We start from the raw sequence: 13,215 nt of genomic DNA, 5'->3' as shown, positions 1-13,215 counted from the left end.
GAAAAGAGGCTAGAAAATACTGGTTATTCTGTAATTAGCTTCACTCAAATAGGAAGAGGTAAAATGTCTCTTCTTTTTAATAAGAATTGCCTCTGATAGCTCACTACCTATAATTAGGGGGGAAATAGCACTGGAAATGCTGTCTGGATAAAAGAACTCTTTCTCTTCTCTGTAAAATCAGAAAGATCAGAAAAATGTATTCTGATGGGAATTACCAGGCAATAGCCTGTCTTCTCTGCTTTGGTTGTCTAATGATTCTGGTCACACACACAAAAAGTGATCCTTGGCTTCGGATTTCTGAGAAGGATGGTCTGAGGATATTGATAAAAACACCATGATGGCTCTGGGCACTGCCCGCTGGTGGGAATGGCTGTGCTGGATTGGCGCCACTCAGGAGGAGGGCCAGGTTCACAGCCAAGGGCTGACAGTGCCCCCTGTACCCAGAGAGATGCAGAAGGGGACACAGTGGCATGACATACCAGGCAGTGGTCTTTGAACTGACAGGACAGCAATTCTGAAACTAACCAACCAACCTACAGGTAGGGAAAACAACCGACCACACACATTGCTGGCTTGACTGAACAGCTAGGCTTCTAATCATGTGGCAATCTGCAAGGACTGCAGGGAGCCCCTAGGCTCTTCTGTCCCAGTTACTGGCAGGATGACTGCTGTCTCACCTTTTCTAAAAGGTCATGTGAAGACCCTTATAAACTCAAACTAGGAAGTGGATGTTGACCTTCAGGCTGGTTTCTCAAAGCTCATCAGTGATGCATTTTTAGGAGACTCTGTGTGGCTCTGTAAACCTCACAAAATTTCACAGGGAGAAAGAAAAGGAACTGCCTGTTTTCCCATCTCTCCGCAAAATACAGAGGCTTCTCTGGTAATCTGAGGTTCCGTGGAATCAGGAGCCTGGCCTGGGGAGAACCAGACAGAGCCAGACTTCAAAGAGGAGGAAACATTGGCTCCCTGTGGCCCAAGGGGTGAGTGGGCAGCTCTAGCTGGAAGCATCTGCTTTTAGTGCAGTGGGGACACCTAGAAATTGAGCCCCTTGAAAAGGGTACTGGGAACGATGGAACTGTGGATGATTAAATGGATTCTGGAAAGTACGGTGATATTTCACAAAAGACCACAGGCAGAAGAGAGTGGAAGGGAGCCAGCCTGGGGGTTGCTGACCAGGTGAGGCGCCCTATATCACGATACGAGACCCTACTGCATTCCTGCCTCTGAGGCTTATGCCTTTCCACACGCAAACCCAATGCCCTAGAGGGCCTTGAGGTTTCATCTTCCGCTTAAAGAGTTGAAGAGTTTGCTCTCACCCTCCTTGGCCAATCACTGGGGTGATCTTCACGTGCTGTTGAATGCTGTCCCCGGATTTCCGTCTGGCATAATAAACCCCCTGCCACTCCTATATGGACAAAGAGAACTCTTGAAATCCTTTGGTCAAGGCTCACAGTTGCTCCTACCAGGGTCTCAGCAGGCTAAGAAAGTTCCCATGTGCTCTCATCATACTTCACGAAGCCCTGCTCTGTCCCCACACCCATGGTGATGCTGACAAGACCACAGATCGACGTGTCCACTGCCAGACTGTCTGTCCTGGGTTCCAGGATGCTGGGCCGGGGTGGAATTCTACTTTAAGATCTGTGGGTACTGTGACACCAGGTCATGGGATTCTTCTGGGGTCTCTCTCAAAATCTTTACAATAATCTATAAGCTTGGTATTATCATTCTTAATTTACGAATGGGTAGACTAAAGCTCAGAGAATCGAATTTGCCCGTGTTAGGAAAAGAGGGTCGCATTATAAATTCCTATTTCTTCAACGCTGCCCAAAGCCGGCCATCTTTCTAATACATTGTAGGCCTCCAGGCCAAGGCTCCCTGGGGTTAGCCTGGCTCCTGGAAGTTTTCACAGATGAGGCCAAGGGGAGCATGAAGACTCCCACTGCCTCTGGACCCTGGGACCCAGCAGGGATAAAGAGGGAAGGGTTGAGATTCTCCACAGCCACTTCTTATCCCCTCTCTCACATCACGTAGCTAACTGCTATGCACTCTGGGGTCCCCAGATGTGTGACCATATTCTTTTGGCAAATGTTTACGAAGTAGTTGACAGTGTCTTATTTCCTTTTGAGTCTCACCCAGTCTTTTTTTTTTAATTGCCATCACATCTATAATCCAAATTTATTTTATTCCCATCAAATGTCCTCTCTAGTAACTGAATGCAATGTTTATCCAAGTACTTCACATCGGAGGGAGGAAGGGGAAGGGAATGGTGTGTGAGGGAGCATTCTCAGGAAAGAACGCACAGGCAGTGCCAGCTGGGAGCGCCACCGCTGCTCTCGAGGAGAGGGCTTGGGGGACAATTCTTACTGCCCTTTCTCCATTGCCGTCTTCCGGATGAAGGGGAAGCCCCCGGAGGAGCAGGTGCCCTGGGAGGCGGCGGCTGCCTGGGTGTGTGTGAGTATGTGGAGCGGTGGTGGGTGGAAAGAACAGAAGAGGAGAACTGGCAAAAACCAAAACAAAAAATTCCCCTGGGCCTCCCTGTAAATACTGGTATTAGATACATCCAGTTCCCTCGACACTGGATAACTCTGGATAAACTGAAACACACACCACAGCTCTCTGGATGGGACTCTGCTTGGAGATGGCCATGATATCACAGCAGTGACAAGTGGGACGTACTCACACAAAGGACAAGCCATCCTTACACTAAGTCGTCAGAGTCGGTGCCATCATGATGAGCACCAGATTCACCTACCTCAAAAATTAACTCCTTCTGCAAACATAGAAGATGGTTTTTTCACTTATTACAATGGCACTAACAAAGCCGGTTAAGGGTGGGACAGAAAAACTCACAGAAAGCAGCTCCCAGGGCAGGGCTGTGGGCTGCTTTGCCACTTAACCCACCTTTCCCTTCTTGATGCACGTATTGATGGTGTCCAGAAGGTCCGCCCGGTTCTTATCGCTCTTGGGCAGATCGGCGAGTTCTTTCCCCAGGAGCTCACCTTTGTGGTAGCCCATCATCCTTTCAAAGGCTGGGTTGACATACTGTTAACGGGAGGTGGGTACGGATCAGTGCTGGGGCTCAAGGTGAATTCATGAGACGCCTGGGGCCCCGCAGGAACACCCAACCAGAAACGCCCTGGGCAGACGCTCGCTAATGCAACTGCTGGGTGGTCCCCTCTGGCCCCGACCCCTCACCCCAGGGTTGCCTTCCTCCTGAAAGGCAGAGAAATCCTGAAGCAGGAAGAGAACAGGAAGCCCCATCCAGCAGCACCTGCCTCTGAGGAGCTGACCTAACATCTGCTGCCCCAGTAGTAAGGAAAGACGTGGGGAAAAACCCAGAAATAAAACTAAATCACAACTTCATTCAACAGGTTGTGTTAGTCACATCCCTCTCTGCAAGGCAGCATCGACTCTCTCAGATCTCCTTTCCAATTGCCACTCCCTGCTGCGTGAAGCTACGGCTGGGGCCACTTCCGGCAGAACAAGTTCAGGTGAGGGGCTTAGGTGGGAGGCAGCACTTTGGATGGCACGTCCTGGGGCAGCAGACTCAGAGGTTTCCCTCCGCTAGTTCTGCCCAGGGTCCTGGGCTTTAGAGCCATCGTGTTAGCTAGCTCCCAGCTCCTGTCCTGCCCCCCAATTGCTTTTCAAAGAGCACAGTCACCAGATGAGGAGCTGAGTGGAGGGTGACGAGTGAGGAGAAACGCTGGGGAAATGTGGGCATACTGCATCTGGGTCACAGATTTCTTTGGGCACAATTTACATTCATCTTCTGCTTCCGAGACGTCCTTACCAAATGTAATCACTCTTGGTCTGGTCTGTGATGACAGCACTCATGAACAGAGTGACACAGAGACATATGGGGAGGTGTTCTCTCAGGGACAGAGCCCCTGTTAACACAATCAACCCCAGAAGTTGAAGGGGCTGGGAGGACGCTCTGTCCATCAGCCTTTTGGGGATGGTCAAAATGGAGAAGAGCATGACATTGCCTTTACAAATCTCTAGAAATCCTCCTGGCCCTATCACTGACATGTGGCAGTCAGAGCCCTCCCTGGGCAGGGAGGGCCTCAGTTAGAGTCACCCTGCTCACCAGGCCAGCACCTCACGCAGCTGAGCGTCTGTGCCCCTCCCTCGCCTCCAGGCCTTTCCTCCCAAGCTCTCTGTCCTCCTCCACCCGTCTGCCTCACCAACTCCAGTTCAGTCCCCTCCTCTTCCAGGAAGCCCTCCTTGACCCTCTCCCCACCCACTCTGAGTTGGTGCCACTCCCAAGAGCTGCTAGTGACTCCTGTGCAGACTTCTAGGGACTTATCACACCGAATTAAAAATTTTACTGGGTGCCACCCGTGGCTCAAGGAGTAGGGTGCCGGCCCCATATACTGGAAGGGGTGGGTTCAAACAGCCCCGGCCAAAAACTGCAAAAAAAAAAAGTTTTGTTTATCTCCTTCTCCCACTAGACATTAAAATTCTCAAGGGCAAAGCCTATTTGGGGTGTCAGCACCGTTTGACAAATATTTGATGGATGAACAGAAATTTTAGAGAATGTATTTCTTTCCTTATTTGTTGTCTATCGTTCATTCCTTCTCATAAATATGCATCCTGCCTTCCCCGTCAGGCTGCACACGCAGGAAGAGTTATGGCCTTTCTTTCACGCCAGGGTTTCCATAGCTTCAGAATATAGCAGGCACTCTAGGATGGGAACTCTGGAGCCAAGGCAGTCAAGTTCAAGTCTTAGCTCTGCCAATTACTAGCTACCTAACCATGGACAGATTATTTAACTTGCCTGGTCCTCAGTTTTCTTGTCCACAAAATGAGTATAACAGTAATCCCTGACTCGTAGGATTGTTTTAAGAAATAAATGAGTATGTGTAAAATGCTCAGAACTGGGCCTGGCATATGGTAAGTACCATATCAGTGTTTTAAAGAAAACTAGTTAGTTTAGAAAGATGGAGGCATAGGGGGAGGGAAGGAAAGAGGGGTGAAGAAAAAATAGATTGTTTCTGAAGTTTAAGTGCTGCTACCTGACCTCTAGAGATTTGTACTTGCAACTCTCCAGATGAAGTACCCCGGGAAGGACGCTGGTCCAAGTAGGAACGCGTATGGAACTATCTCATCCCTGATGGTGCATTCTTAACATCCACCTCCCTCACATGTAACATCCTCTACTTGACTTCCTCCTCCCTCTTGGTCTTACTTTTATGTCACAGTTTGCTGGTGCATTTTTAAAAGGAGCATGAAGAGGCTCCCCAAGGAAAAAAGCTGTCAAGTCACATTTCAGAACCCAAGTTTCCCTTTCAAAGCAGTGACCGCCCCCTTCTTCTCCCCTTTACAGGAGCCTACTGGCCTCATGACTCTGTTTCTTATCACGATGCGACACCATCACTGCGCTACCTCTCCTGGGGATGTGGGTTTCTAACCCCTAAGTGCTAGCTGTAGAATGAGGGACTCAGCTCCATGGGCAAAGGGGTTCCTGTTAGATTACAGGTGGGGAAGGCAGGTAGAGGGCAGGGACTGCACAGTCCAACTGCCCACCGTAAAACAGGGGGGTGCGAGCAAATGTGCTTCACGAACTGCAGTGACATCCAGCCTGGGAATCTATGGGCTCCATGCCTGGTCTGGCTCTCTTTGTGGTCCAAGAGGCAGACCCGTGGGCAGGTGGGCTGGTGACACCATCAACATGAGGAAGGCTTCAGATTCTTTTCAAGAGGGTCTGTAATTTTCAGCCAGAAAATTACATCCCAACAGGACGCTAGGCAGGAAGGCATTAAAGACATGCTACGTGTTTTGGTTCCAACAGCTCTAGGGGGGCTTTCCTTTGATAAGTTCTTTGCCCTTGCTGGGTCTCAGTTCCCTCATTTGCCCTATGGGGCAACCATGTCTCTTTCACAGCCTTGCAGACTGGAAATGAGATAAACTAACAAAAGTCCCAGTGAGATGGCCCAGGCACGGGGGGTGCCCCATGTCACTGATCTGGCCTGCGAGCAGGGCCTGTCCCTGTGTGCACGGGGGATTCTGGAGGAGACAAACGCGAGGCCCCGTTGTGAGGTTCACTGTGTGCTGCCCTGTGCTCGGTGTCCTACTGATGACAGCAGTGCCCCCCATGCTCCATGTCATGCCACAAATAAACCCTGGGCAGGCCAGCACCAGTGAGTATCTTTAAAATATAGCCATCCAACAATTATAATAAGAACATGCCATTTCAACAAAGACTTGTCTACTATACACATTTCCTTAAGAATACAGCATCAGCCGGATGGTGCTTTGTAATAAGAACTCTACTGCAGGCAAATAAGGAGTATCTTGGAAAATATTCTGTCCCCGTAAGCATTTACTCTGCAATTCCAATTTACTTCTGTGCAAATATGTTGTGTATATATATAGTCTCGTTCCTTTTTATAAGTGTGCATTCTGCCTTCCCCGTTACGGTGTACATACAGGGAGAAGTTACGGCCCTTCTTTCACACTAGGATCCAAATAATTTACCCCTTCTCTGTCAATGAAATCACAGTTTCTGATCTAAAGTAATAATTTTTTAATCTTTATCAAATATCTAATATTTAACTTAAGTCTACCAGCATTCTTTGCATAGGTTGATCTCCCTTCTCCTTCAGAAAATGTGCTGATTTGTAAGAAACATGGAAAAATAATTGAAAAAAGTGTGGCTCAGATGGGACAGGTTCTATTTTGATGTCTAATGATAGAAAGTGTTTCCTTTCATACCTGAATCACGTGGTCATCGCTTGTTATCTCTATGGCTTCATGACAGTGGTCTAATGCTGTAAACACAGAGTTACACGCCCTGAAAGGTGCAAAAGATTGATGTTAGATTTTCTACAAAAATCATTCTCATTTCATCTGTTAGCAAGGTAATCCGATACAGGATTCGTTAAAACTAGGTATGTTTTGTCACTGCTATGGTCTGAATATTGGTGTCCCCCCCCAAATTGATTTGCTGGAATCTAGAGCCCATTGTGATAGTATCACCAAGAGGTGCGGCTTTGGGAAATGATTAAATCATGAGGGCGTCACTCTCTAGAACGCAATCAGTGCCTTTAGGCTGCCGTGTAAGGACACATAGAAGGTGACATCCACGAGGAACAGGAGATCCTGACAAGACCAGGAACCCACTGGGACCTCGGGTCAGACTCTCAGCCTCCAAATTCGTGAGCAACGAAGTTCTGTTTTTTATAAATTACTCCGCCTCGTAATGATGTTTCTGTCAATGATGGAGGTCCCGTAGTATTATAATGGAACTGAAAGATCCCTACCGCCCAGTGATGTTATGGGGAGGCCTATCACCCACATCTTTGTGATGACGCTGGTGTAAGTAAACCTACTGCACTGTCAGTCATATAAAAGTACAGCATATTCAATTACTTATGGCACAATACTTGAGAATGATAAAAACCGACTAACTCTATGACTGGTTTACGTATTCTCTATATCAGTGATCCTATATAGAGGATCCTAAGTGTGCTGCAAACATTTTTAAACATCATTAAAGTATTTTCAAAAGACATTCAAAGCAAAGTATATCCTATTCTTTATCCCTTTTTAAATCAACATAATTTAAATGTGCCCCAGAAGTTTAACTATAGGTCCAACTGTGCTGTAAGATAAAAAAGGTTGAAAAACACTGTTCTCTAGTATACTTTTATCATTATTTAAGAGTGTACCCTTTCTACTTATCCAAAAATGTTAACTGTAAACAGCCTCAGGCAGGTCCTTTAGGAGGTATTCCAGAAGGCACTGTCTTCCTAGGAGATGACAGCTCACTCATGCCATTGCCCCTGAAGACCTTCCACTGGCAGTGACAGTGGCCATCCTGACCCTGTGCAGGCCTGTGCTAATGCTTTTGTGTGTGTCTTAGTGTTTAACAAAAAGCAATTTGAAAAGTTAAAACATTAAAAATTTAGAAATAGAAAAATGCTTATACAATAAGGATGTAAAGAAAATATTTTCATACAGCTGTACAATCTGTTTTAAGCTAAGTATTACAAAAGAGACAAAAGTTTAAAAAACATTAAAGAGTTTATAAAGTAAAAAAGCTACAGTTAGGTAAAGTTAATTTATCATTGAATGCAGAAAAATTCTGCTTATAAATTTAGTGTAGCCTAAGCGTCCAGTGTTTATAAGTTTGCATCAGTGTACAGGCCGTTCTCTCAGCCCTCACTGACTCACCCAGAGCAACACCCCATCCTGTGAGCTCATTCATGCTAAGTGCCCTGTACAGGCGTACCTTTTTTTTTTTTTTTTTTTTTGAGACAGAGCCTCACTTTGTCCCCCTCAGTAGAATGCTGGGTGTCACAGCTCTCAGCAACCTCAAACTCTTGGGCTTAGGAGATTCTCTTGCCTCAGCCTTCCAAGTAGCTGGGACTACAGGCACCCACCACAATGCCTGGCTATTTTCTTGCTGCAGTTGTCAATGTTGTTTAGCAGGCCTGGGCTGGGCTCCAACCTGCCACCCACGGTGTATGTGACTAGCACTGTGACTGACCACTGTGCTATAGGCGCTGAGCCTTTCATGCTGTATTTTTGCTGTACCTTTCCTATGTTCAGATATGTTCATATGCATACACACTCACCGTTGGGTTAAAGTTGCCTACGGTATTCAACAGAGTCACATGCTGTACAGGCTTACAGCCGGAGCAATCGTCCCTCCCACACGACCCGTGGGTGCTGCAGGCTGTACCGTCTAGCTTTACATAAGCACCCTCTGCCGTGTTCACACAACGATGAAGTCATCTAATGATGCATTTCTCAGAATGCATCCCCACATTAAAGGATATATTTTGTTATGCTAGTCCTAACATAAAAGACAGTTATTCATATGTTTTGAGAAAAAGAAAATCGTATTTCAAACTAAATGCATAAACAACAGCTTATGTTTTTGAGTATATGATATAAAGAGAAGATTTGTAATTCAGCACCATCTTTGTGGATCATGGACTACACGTGGGCTGAATGAAACTCCAGCACTAGCACGAGAGAACCAGGACGCAGAGGAGGCTGCCCTGTAAGGTCCACGGGTTCTGTCTCAGTGACGCTCTCCTGCTTCATGCACAGCGGTGGTCACAGGGAACTCAGGTCTCTGTCAGTTAGGAGAAGCTAATTAAACCCAAATTGGATCTGAGGCATTCTGGTCTGTTGCAACAGTCACAGAAACATTTTTTCTCATATCTGTCTTTTATGATGTTACTTTGCTACCCTATCCACTCACGTGACGAACACGGCAGAACCCCCTTCCTGGGATGCCCCACTTCCCAGGATGCCCTCCAGGTGGGTTCACTCTTTTCTTGGTGATCTCCCTGTATCTCTGGAATATGTGAATTCAGATTATCTTATTTTCTTGGTTATAATTTTAACTAACTCCTAAATCTAGAACAACTCCAAATACAGTAAGTTATTTACTGTCCAACACTGCAAGTATGTAGCTAAGGCTTTGTTATTCATACCGTTTAAAGACTCCCAAAGAAAGCTTTCTTACATGTGACAAAAAGCAAAAAAGGAAAAAATGTTGATTGACTGAAATGATGTTTCTTCTTATAAAACAAACTCTTTAAATGTTACTTTTTTCCACTCATAAAGGCAATCTAAATTTGTCACCCTATTTCAATCTGTTTATAGAGAAGGCAGAAAGAACCCAGTGAAATCCGGCTCTGCGTTTTCCACTGATGGGACCTTGGGCAACCTTCTGTCTTCACTGGCCCTCAGTTTCCTCATCTATAAAATGAGATAATAATATCTATTTCACAGGTTTTCATAAAGATCAAAACAGATGGTTTCTGTGAGGAATTTCTCAAAATGTTTGGGACAATATAAGAATTCAACGTGTGATACCAGTTATGACTTGTAAGATCACAGAATACTATTTCTTTGTTCTTTAAGGCTTTCAAAAGCCTCCGGTGAAAAAACCTATCTTTTGTCATGAGCATACCTGAAATGTCAAACCAAGCACTATATTTTGGTAATCACAAAGTATGCCTGCGAGGGGAAATATTTTAGTCCATGAAAGCATGGACTTCCTACAGCTGCAGAGAGGAAGAAATCAGTGTGTGAGGGTAAGGAAAACAAGTAATCATGAGACGGACCAGCAGAGCAGAGGAGCCCAGCAACCTAACGTGACTGAAACTCCTTAGCAGAGCAGCGTATTTTCTGAGCTACGCGGCTCCAGTCCACCTGACTTAAACTGTATGCTGTCCTGTTACCATCACTGCATTTGTAATCATAATCATTTAAACCAGCGGTTCTCAACCTCTGGGTCGTGACCCACAGGAACTGTATTAAAGGGCTGCGGCATTAGGAAGGTTGAGAACCACTGATTTAAACTAAGAAAAAAGAACAAATGAAGGCTTTATAACTGTGACTAAAACCATCACTGCACTGCCAGGTGCCTGGTCCAGAACGGGGCTTAGAACAGGAAGCAAGTGCATCCTGGGCAGTAACTGTCTCTCAGAAGTTGCACGTGGAGGGGGCTGCGCACGTGGGGCGGGGACGCGCACGTGGCGGGGGGGACATGCACAATGATTTCTTAACTTTGAGAGCTGGTAGTTAAGTTTTAATTAACACATTTTATCAAATGATAAATTCCTCTCTTGCCTATTTTCTCTAAAGTGCCTGTATGTTTCAACTAAGTATGTAAATAGGTCCTTCAGAATACTCTAATCTTTGTCAAGAGGTTGCCTTTATACAACATCTTAGGTACATTTATCCATTAAACCTTCATTTTATGAACAGTGATAAGCATAACACCTGTAATAACTATAATGCCCAACAGGAAAAGCAAACTCTTATCAAGAGTTGAAGTGAAAAAATATTGGCAGGAGAAGCCTGTTATTCCCCGTGACAAACACTGCTGGCCTGCAATTATTTGGGCTTTCAGCTCCTTTTGGGTGATGGCTTTGTTCAAATAAATGGACAGCAAAGTAAGGTGATCAATCTGAGTTATGTTCCTGAAGTTGTGGAACTTAATTGCTTGTATTAATTATTCATACTGTTTAGGCAGAAGAACCTTAGCTTTCTTAATTTTCTGTTTCTGGAAACCATATAACTCTGTCTCAAATGTCTTTATTTTTTATTCTTCAGACTAAGAAGTTGGAAAACTGGGAAAAGCAGCGCAGGGAAAGGTATAGAAACCTGTGATGCATGCGCCATGTGACTGTCTCCCCTGCACCTTCTTAAGAGCCCTTGAAGGTCCAGAGGAAAAAGGCAAGTATTATAAGGACCGGTGTCAGGTCTACAAGTAACAGGGCTGTCAGTGCCCGCATCCTGCCCCAGCACTGACCAGCCTGCTGTGTTTTCTTCTATCAGTTGTGGCTGGGTTGTGTGATCTCCTGTATCCTTTACAAAGGTAACTACTCTATCTAGACTCTACTAAAACAAGACAGACACACACACCCATAGCCTGGGAACGGAGGCAGACTGGGCAAGGAGGTGGCTTGTAGGGAGAAGATTCTGAGCACAAGTTCATATCCCAGCAGGGGGCTAGGATGAGTGGGAAGGAGGGAATGGACGAAATGAGGGGACCTACTTGTTGGCACTTGTTCCTAGTTATTTTAAGCCTTCCTGGCTCAGTGTCCACTCTTGTCGCACAACGGCTGTTGCATGGAGCCTGCGTGAGGGTAAAGTGCTCTCCTAGTATCTGTCACTACCTAGAGATGTAGTGTTCCACAGAATATAGAGTTTTACCCAGTAGAAACTTTTGATCCTTTCTAACTTCTAGACTGACTGATTTTGGGTGGTGCCTGTGGCTCAAGGAGTAGGGCATTGGCCCCATATACCAGAGGTGGTGAGTTCAAACTCAGCCTCGGCCAAAAAAAAAAAAAAGACTGACTGATTTAAACAACAGCTGCTATTGCATTAGTATCAACAATCAGCTTAAACTCCTGACAAGGAGTTAAGTCATTATCTTGCTTTACATAAAATAGATCTTTTCATGATAAAGAGACTTAACATTAAAAGAGATAAATGGTCATCACTTAGCCCAGATTATCCTGGACACTCTCTATTTCATGAATTCGTCTTTCAACAGAAATGTGATTTTAGTACTCACATCTCGACATCATTCTACATAATGGAATATTAAAATTAGACCACATCTTTTGTTTGATTAGATCAGATGATCCTTTTTATTTCTCAGTGAAGGAAATATGGTCACCAGACATGAAGACCTGGACCAAGGTGTCCACCTCAACATTCGACATCATCCTGCAGCACAGACTGTCCCTGCCGAATGACAGTAAATGCTACATATTTAGCTGCAGCTGGGGGCGGAATTGTAGGGGAAAGTATTATGTAATTAGACTATAATTATTCTGGCATTGTATAATAAAGAGCCTCATTTTCCTAGTCTGCAACAAATGACAGCATTGCTTTCCTGAGTCAGGGTACAGGTAGATGCTCTAGATGTCCTCAAACGGCCTAAGGAGGGAGCGGGGGGGCTAAGGTATGGGGGCACTGTCCTCTCACCTGCTGGTCCTAGGAGATACAGTATAGTGGGGAGATTCAAATCATGCACACATGTGCGTACACGCACTCACTCTTTTGTATTAACTATTCATACTGTTCAGGCAGAAGAACCTTAGCTTTGCCTGAGGAAAGAGACAGAACTCGAATAAGGTTGCGGCAGAACTTGCCAAAAAGCAACAGCCTAAGCCGGTGTGGAAGGTAAGAGTCAATATGCCAGGCAAACCCTTCCTCCTAGAGCCTCCGCCCTCCTGGGTCAAGTCCATTTGCCAAGTTCACATTGATGTGTGTTACAGAATGAGCCTTTTCATTATGACCTCAACTATGGATCCAACTTCCTCAATTCATTCTACGTCAGTGGTTCTCAACCTTCCTAATGCCTCAACCCTTTAATACAGTTCCTCATGTTGTGGTGACCTCCAACCATAAAATTATTTTTGTTGCTATTTCATAACTGTATTTTGCTACTGTTATGAATTGTAATGTAAATATCTGATATGCAGAATGGTCTTAGGTGACCCCTGTAAAAGGGTCCTTTGACCCCTAAAGCCCACAGGTTGAGAACTGCTGTTCTAGGTAGTGAGGGTGAGAAGTTACAGTACTTAGAAGGTGATAGGGACTTGCAGAGTTGTAAATCTGGTGAGAACCTGAGAAGTCTTCAGCACCCTATCTCTGTGCCGATTTCCTTAGCACAATAACTAGAAGCCTTTCCTTTATGCCCTTGTATTGGCTGGGATGCTTATTTCGAGTGGCGAG

General features: G+C 45.4%; 1 protein-coding gene across 1 annotated transcript in view; it reads right to left on the bottom strand.

Moving 5' to 3' along the window:
* The window catches only part of PDE8B (phosphodiesterase 8B), a 262,662-nt gene that overhangs the window by 70,720 nt on the left and 178,727 nt on the right, over nt 1-13,215 (bottom strand). The window contains exons 7-9 of the mRNA XM_023510939.1: nt 6,715-6,793; nt 2,902-3,042; nt 1,317-1,405 (exon numbers count right to left, since the gene is read on the bottom strand). Of these exons, the coding sequence (XP_023366707.1) occupies nt 1,317-1,405; nt 2,902-3,042; nt 6,715-6,793 (309 nt within the window). The remainder of the gene's footprint in view (nt 1-1,316; nt 1,406-2,901; nt 3,043-6,714; nt 6,794-13,215) is intronic.

This window comes from Otolemur garnettii, unplaced genomic scaffold (assembly GCF_000181295.1).
Source record: "Otolemur garnettii isolate 467f Iridium unplaced genomic scaffold, OtoGar3 scaffold00017, whole genome shotgun sequence".
NCBI classification, from domain to species: domain Eukaryota; kingdom Metazoa; phylum Chordata; class Mammalia; order Primates; family Galagidae; genus Otolemur; species Otolemur garnettii.
This window is presented reverse-complemented; position numbering and strand designations above follow the sequence as displayed.